Consider the following 26,265-nt stretch of genomic DNA (forward strand, 5'->3'; position numbering starts at 1 on the left):
GAAGAAGGAGAACAAAAAGCAGAAGAAAAAGAACAAGAAGCAGAAGAAAAAGAACAAGAAGAAGAACAACAAGAGGAACAAGAATAAGGAGAACAAGAAGAACAACAAGAAGAAGAACAACAAGAATAATAACAAGAAGAAGGACAACAAGAAGAAGGACAACAAGAAGAAGAACAAGAAGCAGAAGAAAAAGAACAAGAAGCAGAAGAAAAAGAACAAGAAGAAGAAGAACAACAAGAAGAAGGAGAACAATAAGCAGAAGTAAAAGAACAAGAAGAAGAAGAAGAAAAAGAGCAAGAAGAAGAACAACAAGAAGAACAAGAAGAAAAACAACAACAAGAATAACAACAAGAAGAAGGACAAGAAGAAGAACAAAAGCAGAAGAGCAATAACAAGAAGCAGAAGAAAAAGAACAAGAAGCAGAAGAAAAAGAACAAGAAGAAGAACAACAAGAGGAACACGAAGAAGCAGAACAAGAAGCAGAAGAAAAAGAACACGAAGAAGAAAAAGAGCAAGAAGAAGAAAAACAAGAAGAACAAGAAGAACAAGAAGAACAACAGCAAGAAGAACAAGAAGAAGAACAAGAAGCAGAAGAAGAAGAAGAACAAGAAGCAGAAGAAAAAGAACAAGAACAAGAAGAAGAACAACAAGAAGAAGGAGAAGTAGAATAACAAGAAGCAGTAGAAAAAGAACAACAATAAGAACAAGAAGTAGAACAAGAAAAGGAAGAAGAAGAGCCAGAAGAAAAAGAACAAAAAAAAGAAGAATATATGATTGCTGGGGGTCCAACTACTGGGACGCTCAGCTATACAGAAAACAAGGGTGCCAAAGTTCCCCGTGAGACAGGAGAAATGGTGCACGTGTCTACTTGAAATGGGCTCAGCTACTTAAAGAAGCCGAGACGTCGCACAGAGTACGGGTGAATTAATCACTTTATTTTTTCTTCTGCTTTCACGGAGTGTTGCCATTATCACATATCTACTGTATTTATTTCTAGCTATTCCCCTAGAAGAGAATAAGAGAATAGAGAGGTGGTTGAGCACTACTGCTCCATTCTCACCTGGGACTTTGGCACCCCTTGTTCTTCAGATTTCCATGGGGACTCACCGGTTGGACCCCCATTATATATCAGCAGTATAAAGTAGTATAAGAAAGAATTGCAACCTCTGCTGTCAGAGCAAGCTCACTGCCAAATTTACAGTTAAAGAGGTTGTTCACTACTTTTTGATTGATGGCCTATCCTAAGGATAGGTCATCAATGTCTGATTGTCCAGGTTCCGACACCCGGCACCCCCACCGATCAGCTCTTTTCGGTGTCGGCGGTGACCGACCGCCTGAAGTAATCATTTGTGGAGATGCTCCGTCTTTTGTAGTGGCTGCAGCCGGGTACTACACATCCACCTCCTGTTCAAATCAATAGGAGGTGGATGTGTAATACCCTCCGGCGGCCACTATCGGAAGACGGCCAGCTCTGCAAGTGAGTACTTCCGGCCGACGGCCACAGTGGCGACACTGATACCAGCTGATCGGCGGGGATGCCGGGTGTCCTGACCTCGACCGATCAGACATTGATGACCTATCCTTAGGATAGGTCATCAATCAAAAAGTGGCGGACAACCTCTTTAACTCATTTTGCAGCTGGCTATGTACAGCATAAATAGAGGATTTAGAAGCTAAACCGTCCAAAATTTTGCATGAAACCCAATTGCAAAAACTGCAAAATCACACATAAATGCATGTATACATAAATATGCATGTACCCATATAAAGTACATGCAGAAAAGTAAAAATACATCATGCACACTTGTATATATAAACACATACAGTACACAGAGACTTTATACACTAAGAATATGTTCACACAAAGTTAAATCTGCTTCAAAATCAACATAAAAAAGCTGCAAATACTCTTTAATGTTGATTTTGGAGCTAATCTGCTTCAGAATCCTCAAAAAAATCTCAGTGTTAACAAACCGTTAAAGGGTTTGTCCAGGCGTGGGCTCAAGTCTGCAGTCACTCGGTGTGACTGCAAATTTGTGAATCCTCACAGCGCGTACAATGTATGATGTCAGGATTTGTTGGTGTGGGGAACGGGTAGTCACGTGATCAGAAATATTCAAATTGCATACTTTTGGCCACATTCCGACTAGAACTAGAAATACCATGCAAGTTTAGTTGGCATGTGACCGCATGTATGCAAATCGCACTGGATAATCCTGACAGCGTGGACACTGCACACTGTGAGGATTCACAAGTCTAAAGTCACATAGATTGACTGCAGGCTTTAACCCCAAGCCTGGACAACTTCTTAAGGGTGGTTTTAAGGGAACTCATCACTAGATTCATGCTGCCTGAACCACAGGAAGCATGAATCAAGAGCCTGGCTGCACTATTAAGTGACAAGAATAGACCTGTACTGCCACCAGAAAACTTCTCCAGGTCCTATTCAAAGTGATTGGCAGGGGTCTCGCTATGTAAACTCATGGGAGAGATCTGTCAATTATGGGGAGCGCAGCATGGAGAAGCCAAGCTAGTTAGGTCTCTCTGACGCGCCCCCTGGGACATATTCCTTTTTGAGGGGAATACCCGGCACCGGATCAGATGGGGGGTTGTAGTCTCCGAGCGGCTGTGACCCGGCCCCGTGCCCAGGGCGTCAAGCTCAGTGTTATGTGGCAGTCCTACAGATGTTATTAAGAGTTCTTTTGTGTCGACTACGCCACCCGTTGTGATGCGGTCACTGTGGCCGCCGCTGCAGCAGGGTCCGCTGAGGCTGATGGTGGGTGCGCAGCTTGGTGGGATAACCCCCAACGGGAGGGGTATAGCCTCAGGGAGGACAGGTGCAGAGGATGGGGGTTGTGGTGGTGCAGTGCAGACGGCAATGAAGACAGAGTCGGGTTGTGCAGTTAAGGGTGTTTACTTACTGCAGATGTTGTACTGGTCACTCCAGCTCCGAGTGACCACCCGAGCCGTGCTGCGTCCACCAGGTCCTGGATCCAGCCAACCCCCAAACAAGTCCGGAGCGTGGCCCTGAGCTCTCCTTCTGTCCCGTTCTCTGGCCGTCCCCACCAGTGATCCACCTAGGTCCAGCTCCCTCGGGCCTTCTGTTGGGACACCCTTGGCCTTGGGTTCCCTGACCCTTCATGTGGTGTGCCTTCGGGGTGGATGTGATGGGTGGCCGTGGCAGATGCTGCCCACGGCCTCCGGTCTCTGGCTAGGGTGTGTTTTCTGCCCCCACCAGCTTGGGTTCCGGTACCCTGTGCCGACTCCTCACCCGGTGCTTTAATTTGGGTTCTTGGGTCCTCTCTGTTCTCCCCTCTGGGTACTCCTTCTCTGCTCCTCTCTCACTCAGGGTCTCTCTTCTCCCTTGCTGCAGGCTGACTTCCTCTCTGCTTGCTGTCTGCTCCTCTGCAGCTGTCTTGCTGTCTCCAACTGACTTGTTCTCTGCATCTGACTGACTCTCTGCATCTGATCCTCTGCATCTGACCCTGATCTTTGATGGTGCCCACCTTATATACACCCTCTATGTGTGAGCTCAGGTGACCAGCACCCAATGAGCTCCTATCTTTACCCAGGCTGCTCCCCCTATCTGCCCCTACACTACTTGGGATGTACCACCCCCCTCCCACTCCAGCCAGGAACAGACTCGGTCGTACCTGCACATTTCTAAGTGGGAGTACCGTTGGTCTGTTCCCCGGAAATGGGATGTGTGTAGTGCATGCAGCCTACCGAGCTCAGATCCACACTCCATCCTTGCCCGGGAGTGGAATATCACACCTCTGGGTTGAGGTGCAATACCCCTGTAGCAGCCGAATCCTCAGGGTGCTACATTCCCCCCTGGTAAATCACAGCACGTCCTCGGGCTGTAAGACATAACACCAAAACATACAAATTTTTTTTCATAAACATATAAAACATATAAAACATTATATATATATATATCAAATAAACTTTTCATATAAAACATTCTCGTCGCCTCTGGCTCCTCCTCCGGTCACTGTGCAACGTGTGACCGGGTAAAGTGCGACAGTCTCTCTGGAAAACTGGTTTTCCTATAAAACCGGTAGGGGCGCTTTAGGACGCGCAACTATATACAGGGATATGGCCGCTCTCAGTCCTCGGCCAGGTATTAGGGAGGAATGACCGCTCTCAGTCCTCGGTCAGTGGGATTAAGGGAAAAACGGGTAACAGTTCACACTTGCTGGTCCCAACGGGGACTATGATAGCAGCAGTAACAGTTTCAGTTTACTGTGCCCCGACGGGCAACTATATACAGCTTCTGCTTCGCTGTCCTTAGCGACGGCGTCCTCCTGCTCTTGCTTTTTTGGTTACCTTTGGCTCTAGTTTCAGACCCGTCCGGGTCCTCTTGCTCTTCCTCCTCACACCGCAGCTCTTCCTCCGTCAGGCGATGCACATGGAGGGCATAGGGACCTTTGGCACACTTGTGCCGGGTGAAGGTGACCTCGTCCCCGATGTAAAGGTCACGACCTCTGTGTCCCTCCGGTAGGTGGGACTCAACGTCTCTCCTGGTTACGAAGACGTCGCCTAGGGTGTTGTTGTCTCTAATGAAGCCCCACCCATGCTGCTGGTTGAACTTGATTACAGTCCCGGTGGTACGGGGACTGTGCGCTGCACGGGGGTCCCTCCTGGTCCGGCTCTTTTGCTCGGCGCTCCTTATTTGGGCCTGTTGTTCCCGGACCCGCCTCTCTCTCCGCTCCCTCGCAAACTCCTCGAGCTGTTGGCGGCAGCACTCCGCACGCTCTGCTGCAGCTGCCCTAGTTTCCTGAGTGAACCCCATTAGATCTTCTCCGGTGGGGTCCCACTCAAACTGTGCTTCCGCTAGCGGGGGCGAGATCCTTATTACGGGCTTCGGAGCCGGAATCAGGGGTGCACACATGGCCCCAACCCTCCTCTGGTGCTCCAGTTCGTAATACTTCTGGGGCCAGATGAAAGGCTGCCCGTCCGGCCACGTGTGCTGGGCAAACAAGTCCTCTTCCAGACGCGGCACCCTTGGTTTTACGGGTGCGGGCGCGGTGGTGGTGGCGCCCGGGTTGCCCAGGCCTTGCGGCCAGGCCTGGGGCACCTGGAAGGTGAAGGGCACCGTTAGGACGGCGGCGCCCTGGGCTACCTGGCCTTGCGGCCAGGCCGGAGGCTCCGCGGAGGTAGGGGGCGCTGTTGGTGATTCGGCGCCCGGGGGTACTAGGCCTTGCGACCAGGCTGGTGGTATTTCCTGCTTTGTCACGCCCCGGGTCGAGGCGCGTGACGTCACAGGGGTCGCGGCGGCGGCTTCCGGTTGGGGCCTAGTCTGCGTCGGTGACATGGCGTTTTCGGGCACAGCAGGGGGACTTTCGGGCTCTGCGACGGGGAGCTGGGGCAGGTAAGCGGTGTCACGGCTTGGGGTATAGGCGTCCCCTTTACCTGCCTCCATGCGTTCGGCTCCCTTCTCGGCGCCGTCTCCGGCCTTGGGTCCTCCCGCGCCATCCTCAGAGGCGGTCTCCTTCCTCATCTCGGCTGGCGTGCTCCGGGTCTTGGTTTCAGCTTGCGTCTTGGTTTCAGCTTGCTGGGCCATCTCCCGGCTCCATTCCGCCAATATCTCGCGCTGTACCCGGGCCATCCTCCGTGCGAGGCCCTCCAGGGCAGTCTGCGCACACTCCCGGTCTCGGGGGAGCTGTGCAAGGACCTCCACTAGGCCTAGTGGGGTCGTGGTGTCCAGCAGGCTCCTGACCAACGGGTCGGTGCTGCTCTGCTCTTCTTCCAGCAGGCTCCTGGCCAGCGGGCCGGTGCTGCTCTGCTCTCTGGACATCTCCGGGTGAGCTTTTCTGCTGCTCCTCTCCAGGCTTCCTGCCTCCGGGTGCGCTCGCTCCAGACTGCTCCAGGCGGCACCCATCTTTGCTCTTTTCTTTCGTCTCCTCCCACCTCGAGGGCGGTCCCGGGGCAACTCGGTGACTGTCAGCTCCAGGGGTAGTTCTTTCACGCTGACAGACACCTCTAGCATCACAGTCTCTGTTGGTGGGGGCGGTTTCCACTTTTGGCGCCATTTTCGGTCCTGGCCCACGATGGGAGGTGGCCTCTTGCCCTCCTTTGGCACGCCCATAATGGCGTCCGCTGCTCTTCCAAGGCGGGAAATCTGCGGTTTTGGCGGGAAGCGTCGCCCAGTGGCGGGAAACTCTGCAGATGGCGGGAACAAGTTGGAAATGGCGGACAATCGGCGGGAAACGACTGGTGATGGAGTCCGATGGCGTGGACCCTCCGGAACCGGCGGGAGACTTCTTTCTGAGGTAAACTTGCACTTTTCTTCAGGCACGCAGTACCCGGGTGTTGCGGGCACGTAATCCTGCCGACTACGCCAAAGTTGACGCGCCCCCTGGGACATATTCCTTTTTGAGGGGAATACCCGGCACCGGATCAGATGGGGGGTTGTAGTCTCCGAGCGGCTGTGACCCGGCCCCGTGCCCAGGGCGTCAAGCTCAGTGTTATGTGGCAGTCCTACAGATGTTATTAAGAGTTCTTTTGTGTCGACTACGCCACCCGTTGTGATGCGGTCACTGTGGCCGCCGCTGCAGCAGGGTCCGCTGAGGCTGATGGTGGGTGCGCAGCTTGGTGGGATAACCCCCAACGGGAGGGGTATAGCCTCAGGGAGGACAGGTGCAGAGGATGGGGGTTGTGGTGGTGCAGTGCAGACGGCAATGAAGACAGAGTCGGGTTGTGCAGTTAAGGGTGTTTACTTACTGCAGATGTTGTACTGGTCACTCCAGCTCCGAGTGACCACCCGAGCCGTGCTGCGTCCACCAGGTCCTGGATCCAGCCAACCCCCAAACAAGTCCGGAGCGTGGCCCTGAGCTCTCCTTCTGTCCCGTTCTCTGGCCGTCCCCACCAGTGATCCACCTAGGTCCAGCTCCCTCGGGCCTTCTGTTGGGACACCCTTGGCCTTGGGTTCCCTGACCCTTCATGTGGTGTGCCTTCGGGGTGGATGTGATGGGTGGCCGTGGCAGATGCTGCCCACGGCCTCCGGTCTCTGGCTAGGGTGTGTTTTCTGCCCCCACCAGCTTGGGTTCCGGTACCCTGTGCCGACTCCTCACCCGGTGCTTTAATTTGGGTTCTTGGGTCCTCTCTGTTCTCCCCTCTGGGTACTCCTTCTCTGCTCCTCTCTCACTCAGGGTCTCTCTTCTCCCTTGCTGCAGGCTGACTTCCTCTCTGCTTGCTGTCTGCTCCTCTGCAGCTGTCTTGCTGTCTCCAACTGACTTGTTCTCTGCATCTGACTGACTCTCTGCATCTGATCCTCTGCATCTGACCCTGATCTTTGATGGTGCCCACCTTATATACACCCTCTATGTGTGAGCTCAGGTGACCAGCACCCAATGAGCTCCTATCTTTACCCAGGCTGCTCCCCCTATCTGCCCCTACACTACTTGGGATGTACCACCCCCCTCCCACTCCAGCCAGGAACAGACTCGGTCGTACCTGCACATTTCTAAGTGGGAGTACCGTTGGTCTGTTCCCCGGAAATGGGATGTGTGTAGTGCATGCAGCCTACCGAGCTCAGATCCACACTCCATCCTTGCCCGGGAGTGGAATATCACACCTCTGGGTTGAGGTGCAATACCCCTGTAGCAGCCGAATCCTCAGGGTGCTACATCTCCCTATGGTCATCAGCCGGCTCTGCACATTATGGGAGCAATTCATTAAGAATAGCGTTGTTTTCGACAGTCTTGATGAGGAGATGGCTGGAGTCAGACGCCTCTTCATGGACTACTCTAGTCCCTGCTGGAGTAAGATTTGTAGCGTAGCGGACGCCGCCACTAGTCATTAATGTGACAGCTGGCATGGGAGCACCAAGTTTAGCGCAGCCTAGAGATGCACCAAAATTATGCAATTTTTCAATTTTTTTTCCACCATAAAAAGCATTGATTAATCAGACCATATGTTTTCTCTAAAATGCCAGGGTGTTTAAGAGTAAAACATACCTGGCTGCAATCGTTGGGCAGCATGAATCTCCCTTTAATATACAGCATTTCTAGGAAATCGCCACTGCGGTTTTTAATACCGTATTTTGAGCCAAAGCCAAAAGTGGATTCAGCAGGAAGGAGAAGTTTAAGTTCTTCTTTGAAATTTCTCATTCCCTTTGAATCCACTTTTGCTTTGGCTCAAACAACAGCATCAAAAGCTTCATTGATGTTGTCCACAAAATGCTAGGTGTGAAACTCAGACGTCCGTGTTTCACGTACATACTCTACTCATGGTTTCCACGGATAGAACACGTACCCATTATTGTTTATGGAGCTGTTCACGTGTCCGTGTTTTTTTATGGTCAAAATGATTCGTAAAAAAATTGGCAATGTCTATTTTTTATTTGATTCATGGATCAAAGTTACCCATGAAGAGCACGGACTGCACACAGATGTGCCATCCGTGTGCTCCCCATTTTTAATGTAGTGGGTAGGATAAGCTTTGCAACTTTTTTTTTTAGTTTTTAGTCGGAGCCCCCTTTAAAGGAGTGCAATAGGGTTATTTACATAAATTTGATTGAGAGACATTTTTAGAGTGACATTTCACCAGCCTCCCGGATATATACAGTTGCGATGAGCTCTGAAGTTGCTCTGCTTCCTCTGCAACTGGAAACCTACGGTGTTAGGAGGACAAGATGGATTCAATCAAGTATCAGGATATTCTAGGAAACGTCATGTTTTCTGCAAGGAAGCTGAAGCTTGGAGTGTCATTGGACTTTCCAACATGGCAATGATCTTAAGCATATCTCAAAGTCCACAGCCTTAGCGCTAGTCACTCTGTCTACCAGATCCCAGGGGTTGTTATGGTCTTCTTCCTGTAAAGGGATCGGGAATTACACAGGGGCCCCTGAGTTGGGTCCACAGAGTAGCTACTGGCTGGTGGAGCAAGGTGGCAGAGGTTGGTTAGGATGTAGCGTCCATACCAGGAGGGCAGGGGCAGGAACAGAATCATCAGGCAGAAGTATAGTCTAAATATGAGCCAAGGTTAAAAAATGAATCTAACAGGCTGAACAGGAGCTAAAAAAACAGAACTGAACCAGAGAAAGTATAAACTATAACTGCCACCTTCGAGCAGTAAGATGGGAGTTAAGTAGGGTGTGGTGCTGTAAGCTGGGAGTTAAGTAGGGTGTGGTGCTGTAAGATGGCAGTTAAGTAGGGTGTGGTGCTGTAAGATTGGAGTTAAGTAGGGTATGATGCTGTAAGCTGGGAGTTAAGTAGGGTGTGGTGCTGTAAGATGGCAGTTAAGTAGGGTGTGGTGCTGTAAGATTGGAGTTAAGTAGGGTATGATGCTGTAAGCTGGGAGTTAAGTAGGGTATGATGCTGTAAGCTTGGAGTTAAGTAGGGTGTGATGCTGTAAGCTGGGAGTTAAGTAGGGTGTGGTGCTGTAAGATTGGAGTTAAGTAGGGTATGATGCTGTAAGCTGGGAGTTAAGTAGGGTGTGGTGCTGTAAGATGGCAGTTAAGTAGGGTGTGGTGCTGTAAGATTGGAGTTAAGTAGGGTATGATGCTGTAAGCTGGGAGTTAAGTAGGGTATGATGCTGTAAGCTTGGAGTTAAGTAGGGTGTGATGCTGTAAGCTGGGAGTTAAGTAGGGTGTGGTGCTGTAAGATTGGAGTTAAGTAGGGTGTGGTGCTGTAAGATGGCAGTTAAGTAGGGTGTGGTGCTGTAAGATTGGAGTTAAGTAGGGTGTGGTGCTGTAAGATGGGAATTAAGTAGGATGTAGTGCTGTAAGATTGGAGTTAAGTAGGGTGTGGTGCTTTAAGATGGGAGTTAAGTAGGATGTGGTGCTGTAAGCTGGGAGTTAAGTAGGGTGTGGTGCTGTAAGATGGGAGTTAAGTAGGGTGTGGTGCTGTAAGATGGGAGCTAAGTAGGGTGTGGTGCTTTCCCACTGGCAACAGCAAGGAGATAATTAGTCTTACTATAGCACACACCCATACTGCATGACCACAGGTCTCATCTACACTGTAAAAACAGAGATTCTTGTTATGATGTCTCCTCCATCACAAGAATGATTATGGTGGCGCCTGGAGACAGAAGTTGGAGTAGGCCCAAGTGAGAATGTGACAGGAAGATTCTGGAGTTGTCTCACTTGAATCTATTTCTGGGATGTAAAGAAGAAAGAGAATGCAACACACAAACCCAAGAATATTACTGATCTGGAGACCTTTGCTCATGAGAAATGGGATAAAATTCCTCAGGAGCTGGTGTGTCTGGCTATGCATCACCTTTGCAGCAGGTCATAACAGCCAGAGCTGCTCTACTAAGTACTAAAGATGCTTATCATGAAGGGGTGGCATTTTGTGCTGAATTTGACGGAACCACTTGTTATATTAGTTGTGTTCAGCTATTTACATTGTTCTTGTTTCATTTATTGCAAACATCAGAAGGTTTGTACATTTTACTAATGAACCTAATTTGCAGTGGGGGGGTTGAATACTTCTGATTACACTTGAATATCTATATATTTCGCTGTTATATGAAATGTTACTCTAAAGTAAATAGAAACAAATTTCTTAACATCACATCAGGTTGCGGCACTCCCCCTGTCACAGTGGCCTCCTCCTCCTCCTCACTGGACATCTCTTAAGGATCTTACCTTAGGGCCTTTGCAAGAATTTTATTCCAGTCAAACACAATTATTTCTGTATCTGCTTCAAACTTGCTCCAAAATCCCATTTGCAGCCACAAGTAACAAGTTCTGCATTTCATAAAATGTCTTCCCCCATAAGAGACCTACAGGAGAAACAGAACAGACGGCAATTAGAAGATTAGACGGTGATGTTTGCTAAGCGTTCCATTCCTATGTAATTGTTTAGATTTGTTTAAAACCAGTAGATTAACTTCTTCCCATCACACACAGCAGCCCCTTCTTATATCCATAAGTCTGAAATGCTTATCTAGGACCCCCACAATCAGTTGTAATCTGTGCAGGAACCTCGTAATAAGAGTTGAATTTTCCTGCAGCATGCCCGCAGGTAAGAAGAAGCATTGCATGATGCCCATTAAAATCAATAGGTTGTCGGTGTAATACATGGACATTCTCAGTCCTCCAGATTGATCATAGATAACGCTTATGAATAACTTAATTGATCCCTGAACTTTCAGAAAAGTTGATCTTATTTGATAGATAATGTGAAGAATCAACAAATCACTTTATTTCTAAATTATATTGCCATACCCCAAAATGCCACTAGGTGTCGCCTTTGACGCAACTTACTGTCTTCTGCCTGTTGTTAAGTGTAATCCTTGTCTTGCAACAGACAAGCTGAAATGGATTACAGGAGGTTTGTGGGAGCTTTGTCTTCCTACAAGAAGGGGGGCAGGTATTTGTCTTTCTATGGGAAGAGGGGGCAGTTCTTTGTGTATTTATGGGTGCGGGTCTTAGTCTCTCTGCACTGCTGTCTGTCAAACTGCATACAGGCATAACAGAGAGATGGGCAAGCAAGCACTCAGACAATGGCAAGAGAAAGGCATGCTGGGTAATGCTGGAAAAATAAGTTCCAGCACCTATGATGCTGGCAGAATACTAATGTAGAAAAATCACCCACAGAAAAAGAGAAGATAGAAAGTTATAGAGCATAAAAATTGGGAGAGTTCCTAGACATTTTAGATTAGGGCAGCAGTATCACACTTTTTGACATAGATGCGCTTTAAAGGGGTTGTACAGGATGAAAAAAACATTTATTAATTTATTTCAAAATTAGCATCACACTTGTCCTCAGTGTCGTATTGCATTCACTCCGATAGGGAAGACGTGCAATATGAGATGCAACCTGTGCACAGGAGTGGCGCCTTTGCAGAAGAGAGCAGCCATTTTTATAATCCTATTATTGTAGATAAAAAAGAATGACCAGTATGAGAACCTATAGGAAAAGATTAAAAATATAAACCAGGAAATATGCAATGACCAAGAAGCGATCAGTTATAATCTGTGAAGCAACCCAGCAGCAAGTGTTAAATTTCCCAGTAGCGCCACCACAGGGAAAAAAAAGTTCCTCTAACTCCTCTCCATAAGCCACAATGGACAACTGCTCTGTAAGGGAAGCTCCTGTCCTCCCAAACTTGAGCTATCCATATAGTACATAAACAGCCGTTCATTTGAACGCCGTCATGTAATACTCCATTTGTCCTGCAGAGGTCACTGCAGAAGAAATGACTGGTTAATTATTCCAGGACCGATCAGCTTTCCGCTCCGCGATGAGACCGCACCTCTGAGGAGACAGGCACAAATCCTAATGAAGAGTTTAAGTTTTTTTGTTGAGCAGTTCTGAAACTGCTTTTACGCCACTTTTATGGTGATACATTTTTGCACCAAAACTAGCATTTTTTTCTTCAGAAGTTAAATGGGTGGGTTTAGTGGAAGTGGAGTGGACAACCATGCTATGATCAGGTGTGGATTTTGTATTTTGAGACAGCCAAAGATGCCCCAGTAAGGGGTGCACTGGGTGAAGTGTAGCCCCACTTTAGGGTCCACTGCAGTTCAGCCCTTGCAATGGGAACACCCTTCTCAGGGCAGAACAGAAGCGCTGACAAGGCACCGTCTTTTTGCTGTAGAGACTGAGGGCTTCCAATTGTGTGGGGGTCCCTGGGCAATTGCCCAGTGTTCCTCCCCCTAATGCTGACACGGACTCCATATGTGGCGCCCTGCTGCGCATTGGTGCCACAGATCCCAGAGGGGTGCATGGACGGATTTCTCCATAAGAGGCCCTCATAGCATTCACACACCTCCACCCTCCACCTCAGACCAGCAGAGGGAGCCCGTTAGGGATATATAAAGGGAAGGTGGACTTAGGCAGTCAGTCTGCTGCAGCCAGAGAGGTTGTCAGGTCAGTTCAGACTCAGAGAGCTCAAGTTAATGAGCCTAGGGCGTGCCGACACCAAAAGAGCGGTGAAGAGTAGCGAGGCCTATGGCCCGTGTGAAGCCTAGTGAGGGCCCCGAGCGTGGCCGAAGGCGAGTGGAGTAAGCGAGCTACATAGGGGGCAGAGGAACTTAACCAGCTCACCCCAAGAACGTATACCGGACACCGGGTCCGCATCTGCAGGGATTCCTTACATCCAGCAGAAACAACCAGAACCCCTGGCGAACTATATGTCCCAGGAACACCAAAAGCTGACTGTTATACCAGGGTTAGGAGTCACGGAGGCCCAAGAGACCAGGGAGTGTGATCTCCAACAGAAAGCCCTACCACCAGGTCAGCAGGTGCAAGACAGAGATCAAGTTAGGCCTAGCTCCAGGCAGGTCAGAAACTCATCAAGGAAAGGCAAGGAACAGGAGGCCCCACACCCGCTCACTGGGGAGAGTCCTGATATGCACCCTTCACCCTAAAGTGCCCTGGATCGTGCCTGAAACACCACCAGTAAAGGTACTGAAGTGAACTCCGGTGTGCGTGCCTATTCTTCTATCCCTCCTCTGACCCGGCTGGGTCCGCCTGTCCTGCATCCCTTCTCCTACACTTACGCTGCCCTGAGGCCCCGCTCCACCTGTGGGGAGCCGCACCAACTAAGCTGCCAGAACACCGGCCTCAGAGGACTGTCGCAGCGCTGGTGATCCTCACCAGACACCACAGGTGGCGTCACGAGCATTCCCTATCCCATACAACTTCCCCCCTTTCTTTAAACAGTGACCCCAGGGTACGGGCCCGGGAGCCGACCACCGCAACATCCCCCGAGGTCAGGCAACAATAAGGCCCGGGCGCCGAGTCGTCCCCATCCCCTGGGTGCGTCATCTCTTTCTGGCGTCACGAACAGGATTCCGTGCCCGCTGCAACGACGGAGTGTTGTGCCCGTTGCCACCAGATACTGTGCGCCTTTAATCAGAACTGTGTATTTAGCTGTGGCGAAGATCGTCGCCATTGTTGTGCCGCCGAGTGGGAAGAAGGGCGTAACCGCGGGAAACTGAGAGGCGTATCTGCTGAAGCGCTCGAAGCCCCGGACACGCCCCACGCCTCGACGTCAAACCAGGAAGCGCCAGGTCCTGGAAGGAGCCCCGGTGAGCGCTCTGACGTAGGACGCAAGCGACGCAAGGTCCTGAAGGAAGACCGTAACCTGCGGAGCTGCGGCCTACCGGAAGAAAAAAAAGAAGGTAGGCCACGGTTCGCTAGGGGGGGCGCCAGAATGTCCGAAGAACAGCACAACGCCGGAGTACCGATTAACCGCCCTGATGATCAACCCGCACTCGGCGCCGAGCAGGCCGGAGCAGCCGCTCCACCAGCAGGGCTTGTAACCCCTGTCATACCCATGGCCCTACCGTACATCCCTGGAGCGAAGTGGCTCCCCCAGTACAGCGGCAAACCAGATACCCTGTCTGGATTCAAAACTAAAATATGCGGTATACTGGACATGTACTCTATGACAGGCAAGCAAAGAGCCGCTGTTGTATTGGGACAATTGACTGGTGCTGCGGAGCGAGAAGTAGAAACCTGGTCCGCCACAGACCAGGAGTCAGTGTCCGCAATCTTTAAAAAGTTTCAGACTGTCGTTGAGGATCGTACTGAGACAGACCTCCGGATAAGGTTCTACAACTGCTCTCAGCAACCGGAGGACAGTGTTCGGGACTATGCCTGGCGCTTACAAGGGGCCCTGCGAGCTCTGAAACAGGTTAGTCCAACCAGCATCGATAATGAAAATAAAATGCTGAAGGAACAGTTTATCCGGGGACTGAGGTCTCAAGAGGAGAGCAGGACTGTGCGTTGGTGGTCCCTGGATCATCCAGATGCCACCTTTGAAACCCTTAAGGACATGGCTATAAAAGAACTGCAGCCCCTGGAAACAACGGCTACCCAATGTTACCAGGGTGGGGCCACCCCAGTGCCCGTAGCGTCCACCTTTTCCCCGGTGGCTGCTGAAGCCAAGGAGCAAGCGACGTCCCCTAGTGAGCTGGACAGCCTGCGCTCTGAAGTGCGTCAGGTGAGCAAAACCCTGACCACTGTACTGAGTGCCCTGCAGCTGCGGACGGAGCCCGAGGCAGAAGGAAGGATCCTGCTAGTCGACAGCCCTGAGGATGTCCCCTGGATGAGAAGGAGGAGGAGGACAACGCCACCCCCTGGGAGGACCGGCGACCAACGCCGCCCGCCGAAGGACCCTGTCTGCCACCGCTGCCACAAGACAGGTCACGCCGTCCGGAGCTGGCCTTTAAACGAGCAAACCCTGGGGCCGAGGGCCGACACCCAGGAGTAGACCCCTCAGGCCCATCAAACTGGTACCGCAGGTTCGTGGGAGGAAGACCTTTCCTGTCCATCGTGCTGGACAGCATCGCAACACCTGCTCTGCTGGACACAGGATCTCAGGTAACCATCATGCCTGATGTCCTCTACAAAAGGTTCTGGTCCATAGACAAACTTCACCCACCAGATCCAAATCTTTCCGTGTATGCCTCAAACGGCCTCCCCCTTAACCTAGTCGGGGTTAAGGATGTGGCAGTAAAGGTGGGAAGAGTGAAACTGAAGGACCAGGGACTAATTGTAGAAGAGACTAATCCTGATGATACAGACTTGTATATGGTACTTGGCACAAATATTGTTAGTAACTGTTTGGGAGAAGTGTTGTTCTTGCTCCAACAGATGGCTGACACCGCCAGACCAGGGCAGAGAAGGGCGCTCCAGAAAGAGATCGGAGCCCTTATGTACCAGCAACAGGTAAAGCTAACAGGCGGTGAAATTGGTAATGTACGGGTGACAGACCCGCTACCCATTGTGATTCCCCCGATGAGTGAAATGCTGATTTGCTGTAGAGCAGCAATGGGTCTCAAAGGACGGAGCTACCAGGCAGTAGTAGAGCCCCTTAGCTCGGAACATAGACCTACACTCTTAACTGCCAGAGGTGTAGTAGATGTACGCAATGGGAGGGTGCCCGTCCGTCTTCTGAACTATGGGGAGGACGAGGTTAGATTACCACGCTACGCCACTGTTGCCAAATTGTACACAGTAAATAACAACTCCATTCACACGGCGGAGTCCTTAACCTCACCAGACGAAGTGGAGGATAATGACCCTGCAATCCAGGATTGGTGTCAACAGATCCATGTTGGGACAGACACCACTCCTGCCCATCAGAAGCAGGGGGTACACCGGGTGGTTCAGGAATACGCGCAGGTGTTCAGTAAGCACCCACTTGACTTTGGGAGGATTAAGGGGGTTCAACACCATATCCCCACAGGTGACCATCCACCCATCAAAGAACGTTACAGGCCTATACCACCAGCACACTACCAGAAAGCGAAGGAGATGCTGCAAGACATGAAGAAGGCAGGGGTAGTAAGGGATAGTTGTAGTCCCTGGGTAGCTCCCCTAGTTCTAGTCAGGAAAAAGGACTTAAGCATGAGAATGTGTGTAGATTACAAACAAGTAAATCGCATTACACATAAAGATGCATACCCTTTACCACGTATAGAGGAATCCCTGGCGGCCTTAAAGTCTGCAAATTACTTCTCCACCCTTGACCTCACTAGTGGGTACTGGCAAATAGCTGTTGCTGAGGAGGATCGGGAGAAGACGGCCTTCACTACCCCGATGGGACTCTGCGATTTCAACAGTATGCCGTTTGGACTTTGCAACGCCCCCGGAACGTTCCAGAGATTGATGGAGCGTTGCCTGGGACACCACAACTTCGAGACTGTACTGCTATACCTGGACGACGTGATAGTGTACTCCAAAACGTATTTGAGTCGCTGTCCCGGTATGGGATGAAGCTGAAGCCCTCAAAGTGCCACCTGCTCAAGTGAAAGGTACAGTACCTGGGGCACATTGTTAGTCCAGAGGGAGTAGCACCAGACCCGGAGAAGGTCACTGTCATCCAGAAATGGCTGGAGCCGAAGAGCCTCAAGGAGGTAGGTCAATTCCTGGGACTAGTCGGGTATTACCGGAGGTTTGTGAAGGACTATACCAAGAAAGCGGCACCTCTGCAAGACGTCCTGGTAGGACAGTCCCCCAGAGGCAGAAATCCCCCGTTCCAGTGGGGTAAGGAGCATGCTGAATCCTTCAAGGTGATGAAGGAGATCCTGACCGGTGAAGAGATCCTAGCCTACCCTGACTACAGCCAACCGTTCCTGCTGTACACTGATGCCAGCAACGAAGGATTAGGAGCTGTACTGAGTCAGAAGCAGGATGGCCGAGAGAAGGTGATCGCCTATGCAAGCAGGAAGCTCCGCCCGACCGAGAGGAACCCAGAGAACTATAGCAGCTTTAAGTTGGAGTTCCTGGCCCTGGTCTGGGCCATCACCGAGCGGTTCAAGCACTACCTAGCCTCCAGTAAGTTCACTGCCTTCACTGATAATAACCCCTTGACTCATCTGGAAACAGCCAAGTTAGGAGCCATGGAACAACGATGGATGGCTCGGCTGTCAAACTACCAGTTCAACATTAAGTACCGGGCAGGCCGCAAGAATGCCAACGCCGATGCCCTGTCCAGGATGCCTCACCAGTCGGACACGGAAGAAGAAGTGGATGACCTGGAGGAGATTGAACTACCTGCCTTTCATCGGAATGGAATGGTCCACGAGCAACGAGCCTCCAGGAGGCATCGCGGTAAGACGTTAAACCCGCTGCCTCACCACAGCTGGAAGGAGACCCAGGACAGCGACCCGGTTGTCAGCCGTATCAAAGAGCTGATAACCCAAGAAGGTTCCTCCCTGGAGAAGGTCGCGTCTCTACAAGCCAAGCAGCTGTGGAATGAAAAGAGCCGGCTGTTCATCTATAGAGAGAAGCTGTGCCGGAGGTACGTCAACCCCAAATCCCATGAGATGGTATGGCAGATAGTGGTGCCCAAGACAGACATCCAGACGGTGTTTGAAGCCTACCACGATTAAGCGGGGCACTTTGGCTGGAAGAAGCTAGAAACCCTGCTGAAGTGTCGGTTTTATTGGGTAGGAATGCGCAGTTCCATTGAGAGGTGGTGCTGGAATTGTGGACCCTGTAGCCTCAGAAGAAAAGACTACAGCAGCCAGAAGGCACCCCTGCAACCCATCAAGATGACTCGTCCCTTTGAGATCGTGATCCTAGATCATGTCAAGCTGTCACCCAGCAGGTCAGGATATTCCTATGCCCTGACCATGGTGGATCACTACTCCCGGTTCCTGGTGGTCGCCCCCGTCAAGGATCTGACGGCAGAGACAGCAGCAAGGACGTTTCATGCATACTTCTGCAGGCCCCATGGATACCCGGAGCAGGTGAAGATGGATCAAGGCCCAGCCTTTGAAGCCAAACTGTTCAAGGAGTTCTGCCATCTGTACGGGTGTAAAAAGATCCGGACTACACCGTACCACCCTCAAACCAACGGTCTCTGTGAAAAGATGAATAACATCGTCATCGACCTGCTGAAGACCTTACCACTAGAGGAGAGAAATCAGTGGCCAGACCTACTACCTGACCTGGTAGATCTGTACAACCACATACCTGTGAGTTCCACCAATTGTACTCCAGCATATCTCATGCGAGCAAGACCCAGGAAGTTGCCCATGGACCTGGAGCTTGGTGTAGTAGAACCAGAGGCAGATATGTCCACTGAGGACTGGGACACGACCAGACAGGAGCAGTACAGAAGAGTACAGGCCTGGGTCGAAGACAGTCTCACTCGGGTAAGGGACAAGCAGGAAGCCCACTACAATAAAGGTGCGCCCGCAGAACCCTTCACACCAGGAGAAGTGGTGTTAAAGAGGAAAAGGAGAAACCACAAACTTGATGACCAGTGGGAGAGAGAACCCTACACTGTGTTAAATTCAAGATTTGATAACAAGAAGACCTGTTTGATTAGCAAAGACGGAGGAATAACGACTGCAACGGTATCTAGAGACCATCTGAAGTTGTGTCCAGACCTGCTAAAGCCCCAAGAAGAAGTGCCTCTCACCGTACCGGAGGAGCCTAAAGAAGCAGTACTCCATACTGACTTAGGAGATTTCCCGGCAGATTGGCCTCAACTAGGAGGAGCAGTAATAATACCTGTGATCCACTTCTTTCAACAGCCAGAAGACCCTCCACAGCAAGTAGAATCTGTAAGTGCTTCAGAAGAGCCTGCTCAAGAAGAATCCCCAGAAGAAGGATCCCCGGTTGGAGCAGAGCAAGAAGGCCCAGCCAATAGTATACTTGCCAGTCCCGTAGAGAGGTTAGGGCAACCCTGCAGTCCCCCAACACTTAGAACTGACAGAATGGGAGGTAGTGCAAACACTAGTGCCTCACGCATCCCAGTACCACGTAGGTCGACACGTAGCACAAGAGGTCAAACCCTTGTCAGATACAGAGAATAGAGAAGGAGACTCTGACAGTGTAGATAGTTGCCCCTTGGGTATTGTCTTGTGTATTTTCATGTATGTGTATCTTGACATGTGCTTTGCCTTATTAATGGACAATTTAAGTGATATGGACACTTCCCTTGTTATCTCTAGCTACCCGTAAGGGTACATAAAGAACTTTGTGGCTGAGGACTGTGTGCAGCCCAGAAAACTGTTCACTGTAAATAATTGCACTCAGGTGACCTCAGAACAAAAACCTGTCTGGTGTGGCACAAGTGGAGGTCCAACTCAGGATCGCCATGCCCTGCAGCCACCCCAGGGCCTACGTTGAGGGTTTGCTTTGGACAGGTCCCTCAAGCTACCTTGTACTTTACCCGTGAGATGGACACCCTGTCAGGGGACCTCACCGGAACAGACTTAAATTCTGAGGTTGCTTATTGTATGTATGTATATATATTTATTATTTATAATGTTTATTATGCAACGTTCAAGCAAAGTGCCTCCCATAAAGGGAAGAGTTATTGTTGTTACCTGTTATAAAAATTACTTCAGTCCGGGAGTACTGAGCTTTGCTAGGGGGGGAATGTGGCGCCCTGCTGCACATTGGTGCCACAGATCCCAGAGGGGTGCATGGACGGATTTCTCCACAAGAGGCCCTCATAGCATTCACACACCTCCACCTTCCACCTTAGACCAGCAGAGGGAGCCCGTTAGGGATATATAAAAGGAAGGTGGAGTTAGGCAGTCAGTCTGCTGCAGCCAGAGAGGTTGTCAGGTCAGTTCAGACTCAGAGAGCTCGAGTTAGTGAGCCTAGGGCGTGCCGATGCCAAAAGAGCGGTGAAGAGTAGTGAGGCCTACTGCCCGTGTGAAGCCTAGTGAGGGCCCCGAGCGTGGCCGAAGGCGAGTGGAGTAAGTGACGCGCCCCCTGGGACATATTCCTTTTTGAGGGGAATACCCGGCACCGGATCAGATGGGGGGTTGTAGTCTCCGAGCGGCTGTGACCCGGCCCCGTGCCCAGGGCGTCAAGCTCAGTGTTATGTGGCAGTCCTACGGATGTTATTAAGAGTTCTTTTGTGTCGACTACGCCACCCGTTGTGATGCGGTCACTGTGGCCGCCGCTGCAGCAGGGTCCGCTGAGGCTGATGGTGCAGGTGCAGCTTGTGATGATAACCCCCAACGGGAGGGGTATAGCCTCAGGGGGGACAGGTGCAGAGGATGGGGGTTGTGGTGGTGCAGTGCAGACGGCAGTGAAGACAGAGTCGGGTTATGCAGTTAAGGGTGTTTACTTACTGCAGATGTTGTACTGGTCACTCCAGCTCCGAGTGACCACCCGAGCCGTGCTGCGTCCACCAGGTCCTGGATCCAGCCAACCCCCAAACAAGTCCGGAGCGTGGCCCTGAGCTCTCCTTCTGTCCCGTTCTCTGGCCGTCCCCACCAGTGATCCACCTAGGTCCAGCTCCCTCGGGCCTTCTGTTGGGACACCCTTGGCCTTGGGTTCCCTGACCCTTCATGTGGTGTGCCTTCGGGGTGGATGTAGTGGGTGACCGTGGCAAACGCTGCCCACGGTCTCCGGTCTCTGGCTGGGGAATGTTTTTACCCCCACCAGCTTGGGTTCCGGTACCCTGATGCCGACTCCTCACCCGGGGTTTTAATTTGGGATCTTAGAGTCCTGTTCTTCTGTGCCTCTGGGTCTCCCTCTCTCCTCTCTCACTCTGGGTCTTTCCTTCTCCTCTGCTCCTGACTTGTTCTCTGCATCTGACCCTGTTCTTAGTTGGTGCCCACCTTATATACACCCTCTATGTGTGAGCTCAGGTGACCAGCACCCAATGAGCTCCTAACTTTACCCAGGCTGCTCCCCCTATCTGCCCCTACACTACTTGGGATGTACCACCCCCCTCCCACTCCAGCCAGGAACAGACTCGGTCGTACCTGCACATTTCTAAGTGGGAGTACCGTCGGTCTGCTCCTCGGAAATGGGATGTGTGTAGTGCATGCAGCCTACCGAGCTCAGATCCACACTCCATCCTTACCCGGGAGTGGAATATCACACCTCTGGATTGAGGTGCAATACCCCTGTAGCAGCCGAATCCTCAGGGTGCTACATTCCCCCCTGGTAAATCACAGCACGTCCTCGGGCTGTAAGACATAAAACATCACCAAAACATACAAATTTTTATAAACATATAAAACATATAAAACATTATATATATATAAAACTTTTCATATAACATTCTCGTCGTCTCTTGTTTCTGGTTCCTCCTCCGGACACTGTGCAACGTGTGTCCGGGAAAAGTGCGACAGTCTCTTAGAAAAACTGGTTTTCCTAGAAAACCGGTAGGGGGCGCTTTAGGACGCGCAACTATATACAGGGGAAGTTGGCCGCTCTCAGTCCTCGGCCAGGTAAGGAGGGAAAGGGAATGGCTGCTCACAGTCCTCAGCCTGTGGGATTAAGGGGTAAACGGGTAAACAGTTCACTCAGCTGGTCCCAACGGGGACTATATATATGTAGCAACAGTTTCAGTTTCTTTATACCCCGATTGGGTAACTTATTTACAGCACCTGCTCTGCCGCACTCAACGGCGTCTTCCTCCTGCTCTTTGCTTATAGCTGGTGGTAACTTCAGACCCGTCCGGGTCCTCTTGCTCCTCCTCCTCGCACCGCAACTCCTCCTCCGTCAGGCGGTGTACGTGGAGGGCGTAAGGTCCTTTGGCACACTTGTGCCGGGTAAAGGTGACCTCGTCCCTGATATAAAGGTCACGACCTCTGTGCCCCTCCGGCAGATGGGACTCAACGTCTCTGCGCGTTACAAAAACGTCGCCGGGGGTGTTGTGGTCTCTGATGAAGCCCCACCCATGCTGCTGGTTGAACTTGATCACTGTCCCGATGGTGCGGGGACAATGCGCTGCACGGGGGTCTCTCCTGGCCCGGCTCTTCTGCTCCGCGCTCCTTATCTGGGCTTGTTGTTCCCGGACCCGCCTCTCTCTCCGCTCCCTCTCAAAGACCTCGAGCTGCTGGCGGCAGCACTCAGCACGCTCCGCTGCAGCTGCCCGAGTCTCTTGAGTGAATCCCATAAGATCTTCTCCGGTGGGGTCCCACTCAAACTGTGCTTCCGCTAGCGGGGGCGAGATCCTCTTTACGGGCTTTGGAGCCGGGATCAGGGGTTCATCCAGGGGTCTCTCTCTCCGGAGTCGGGGATGGTGGAACTCCGGTGGCCATATAAATGGCTGCCCATCCGGGCACGTATGCTGGGCGTACAGGTCCTCTCCCAGATGCGGCACTTTAGGTCTTATGGGCGCGGTGGTGTTAGCGCCCGGGATGCCCGGGCCTTGCGGCCAGGCCTGGGGCACCTGGAAGGTGAAGGGCACCGTTAATACGGCGGCGCCCTGGGCTACCTGGCCTTGCGGCCAGGCCGGAGGCTCCGCGGAGGTAGGGGGCGCTGTTGGTATTGCGGCGCCCGGGGGTACTAGGCCTTGCGACCAGGCTGGTGGTATTTCCTGCTTGGTCACGCTCGGGGTCGAGGCGTGTGACGTCACAGGGGTCGCGGCGGCGGCTTCCGGTTGGGGCCTAGTCTGCGTCGGTGACATGGCGTTTTCGGGCACAGCAGGGGGACTTTCGGGCTCTGCGACGGGGAGCTGGGGCAGGTAAGCGGTGTCCCAGCTTGGGGTGTAGACGTCCCCTTTACCTGCCTCCATGCGTTCGGCTCCCTTCTCGGCGCCGTCTCCGGCCTTTGGTCCTCCCGCGCCATCCTCAGAGGCAGTCTGTTTCCTCATCTTGGCTGGCGTGCTCCGGGTCTTGGTTTCAGCTTGCTGGGCCATCTCCCGGCTCCATTCCGCCAATATCTCTCGCTGTACCCGGGCCATCCTCCGTGCGAGGCCCTCCAGGGCAGTTTGTGCACACTCCCGGTCTCGGGGGAGCTGTGCAAGGACCTCCACTAGGCCTAGCGGGGTCGTGGTGTCTAGCAGGCTCCTGACCAACGGGTCGGTGCTGCTCTGCTCTTCTTCCAGCAGGCTCCTGGCCAGCGGGCCGGTGCTGCTCTGCTCTCTGGACATCTCCGGGTGAGCTTCTTTGCTGCTCCTCTCCAGGCTTCCTGCCTCCGGGTGCGCTCGCTCCAGACTCCTCCAGGCGACACCCATCTTTGTTCTCTCCTTTCGTCTCCTCCCACTTCGAGGGCGGTCCCGGGGCAACTCGGTGACTGTCAGCTCCAGGGGTAGTTCTTTCACGCTGACAGACACCTCCAGCATCACAGTCTCTGTTGGTGGGGGCGGTTTCCACTTTTGGCGCCATTTTCTGTCCCGGCCCACGATGGGAGGCAGCCTCTTGCCCTCCTTTGGCACGCCCATAATGGCGTCCGCTGCTCTTCCAAGGCGGGAAATCTTCGGATTTGGCGGGAAGCGTCGCCCAGTGGCGGGAAACTCTGCAGATGGCGGGAACAAGCTGGAAATGGCGGACAATCGGCGGGACACGACCTGTGATGGGGTCCGATGGTGTGGACCCTCCGGAACCGGCGGGAGACTTCTTTCTGAGGTAAACTTGCACTTTTCTTCAGGCACGCAGTACCCGGGTGTTGCGGGCACGTAATCCTGCCGACTACGCCAAAGTTGACGCGCCCCCTGGGACATATTCCTTTTTGAGGGGAATACCCGGCACCGGATCAGATGGGGGGTTGTAGTCTCCGAGCGGCTGTGACCCGGCCCCGTGCCCAGGGCGTCAAGCTCAGTGTTATGTGGCAGTCCTACGGATGTTATTAAGAGTTCTTTTGTGTCGACTACGCCACCCGTTGTGATGCGGTCACTGTGGCCGCCGCTGCAGCAGGGTCCGCTGAGGCTGATGGTGCAGGTGCAGCTTGTGATGATAACCCCCAACGGGAGGGGTATAGCCTCAGGGGGGACAGGTGCAGAGGATGGGGGTTGTGGTGGTGCAGTGCAGACGGCAGTGAAGACAGAGTCGGGTTATGCAGTTAAGGGTGTTTACTTACTGCAGATGTTGTACTGGTCACTCCAGCTCCGAGTGACCACCCGAGCCGTGCTGCGTCCACCAGGTCCTGGATCCAGCCAACCCCCAAACAAGTCCGGAGCGTGGCCCTGAGCTCTCCTTCTGTCCCGTTCTCTGGCCGTCCCCACCAGTGATCCACCTAGGTCCAGCTCCCTCGGGCCTTCTGTTGGGACACCCTTGGCCTTGGGTTCCCTGACCCTTCATGTGGTGTGCCTTCGGGGTGGATGTAGTGGGTGACCGTGGCAAACGCTGCCCACGGTCTCCGGTCTCTGGCTGGGGAATGTTTTTACCCCCACCAGCTTGGGTTCCGGTACCCTGATGCCGACTCTTCACCCGGGGTTTTAATTTGGGATCTTAGAGTCCTGTTCTTCTGTGCCTCTGGGTCTCCCTCTCTCCTCTCTCACTCTGGGTCTTTCCTTCTCCTCTGCTCCTGACTTGTTCTCTGCATCTGACCCTGTTCTTAGTTGGTGCCCACCTTATATACACCCTCTATGTGTGAGCTCAGGTGACCAGCACCCAATGAGCTCCTAACTTTACCCAGGCTGCTCCCCCTATCTGCCCCTACACTACTTGGGATGTACCACCCCCCTCCCACTCCAGCCAGGAACAGACTCGGTCGTACCTGCACATTTCTAAGTGGGAGTACCGTCGGTCTGCTCCTCGGAAATGGGATGTGTGTAGTGCATGCAGCCTACCGAGCTCAGATCCACACTCCATCCTTACCCGGGAGTGGAATATCACACCTCTGGATTGAGGTGCAATACCCCTGTAGCAGCCGAATCCTCAGGGTGCTACATAAGCGAGCTACATAGGGGGCAGAGGAGCTTAACCAGCTCACCCCAAGAACGTATACCGGACACCGGGTCGGCGTCTGCAGGGATTCCTTACATCCAGCAGAAACAACCGGAACCCCTGGCGAACTATATGTCCCAGGTACACCAAGAGCTGACTGTTATACCAGGGTCAGGAGTCACTGAGGCCCAAGAGACCAGGGAGTGTGATCTCCAACAGAAGGCCCTACCACCAGGTCAGCAGGTGCAAGACAGAGATCAAGTTAGGCCTAGCTCCAGGCAGGTCAGAAACTCATCAAGGAAAGGCAAGGAACAGGAGGCCCCACACCCGCTCACTGGGGAGAGTCCTGATATGCACCCTTCACCCTAAAGTGCCCTGGATCGTGCCTGAAACACCACCAGTAAAGGTACTAAAGTGAACTCCGGTGTGCATGCCTATTCTTCTATCCCTCCTCTGACCCGGCTGGGTCCCCTCTGTCCTGCATCCCTTCTCCTACACTTACACTGCCCTGAGGCCCCGCTCCACCTGTGGGGAGCCGCACCAACTAAGCTGCCAGAACACCGGCCTCAGAGGACTGTCGCAGCGCTGGTGATCCTCACCAGACACCACAGGTGGCGTCACGAACATTCCCTATCCCATACAACTTCCCCCCTTTCTTTAAAGAGTGACCCCAGGGTACGGGCCCGGGAGCTGACCACCGCGACATCCCCCGAGGTCAGGCAACAGCAAGGCCCGGGCGCCGAGTCGTCCCCATCCCCTGGGCTCGTCACATACACGGCAGGACTTCACCTGTAAGTCGCAAGCATGCACCGGATACCACTGTAGGACACAGACAGAAGGCGACCCCTGTGCAAGAACAATATAAGAGCTCTTTACAGTCCAGGAGGTCATCATAATGCACAATTTCACGTGTTTTGGAGGTGGCACAGGGGCACTTACCTCTTGGGCCCCTGTGCGACTGCACAGGTTGCACCATTGATATGTCCACCCCTGCTGGATACAGAATACTAAATCTGCTGCTCATGACCTCTGCAACTGACCCTGAGTGTGGGGAAATAACCCAGGTATTAGTTTGGCATATAAACCATCAGTTTAAGTAAATCCCTTCGTTACATTTTGCATTTGACATCATTTCTTCTTGTAGTCCTTAACTAGAACCCACCTTGTCATGTCCACCTGATCACAGCTCGCTCCTCAGGGGCGGACACAGACAGAAGAGGCCCCTGTGTATGAACAGTACAGTATATTCTCCCTTTTCA

The 26,265-nt window shown here is 52.3% G+C and overlaps 1 protein-coding gene across 1 annotated transcript in view; it reads right to left on the reverse strand.

The window, feature by feature from the left end:
* Positions 1-26,265, reverse strand: part of TAFA4 (TAFA chemokine like family member 4) — a 272,904-nt gene that overhangs the window by 182,742 nt on the left and 63,897 nt on the right. The window contains exon 2 of the mRNA XM_073644714.1: positions 10,598-10,734. Coding sequence (XP_073500815.1) covers positions 10,598-10,710 — 113 coding nt within the window. The 5' untranslated portion in view covers positions 10,711-10,734. The remainder of the gene's footprint in view (positions 1-10,597; positions 10,735-26,265) is intronic.

The sequence above is a fragment of the Phyllobates terribilis genome, unplaced genomic scaffold (genome assembly GCF_046119375.1).
Source record: "Phyllobates terribilis strain yellow unplaced genomic scaffold, ASM4611937v1 Scaffold_8__6_contigs__length_399053987, whole genome shotgun sequence".
In the NCBI taxonomy this organism is placed as follows: domain Eukaryota; kingdom Metazoa; phylum Chordata; class Amphibia; order Anura; family Dendrobatidae; genus Phyllobates; species Phyllobates terribilis.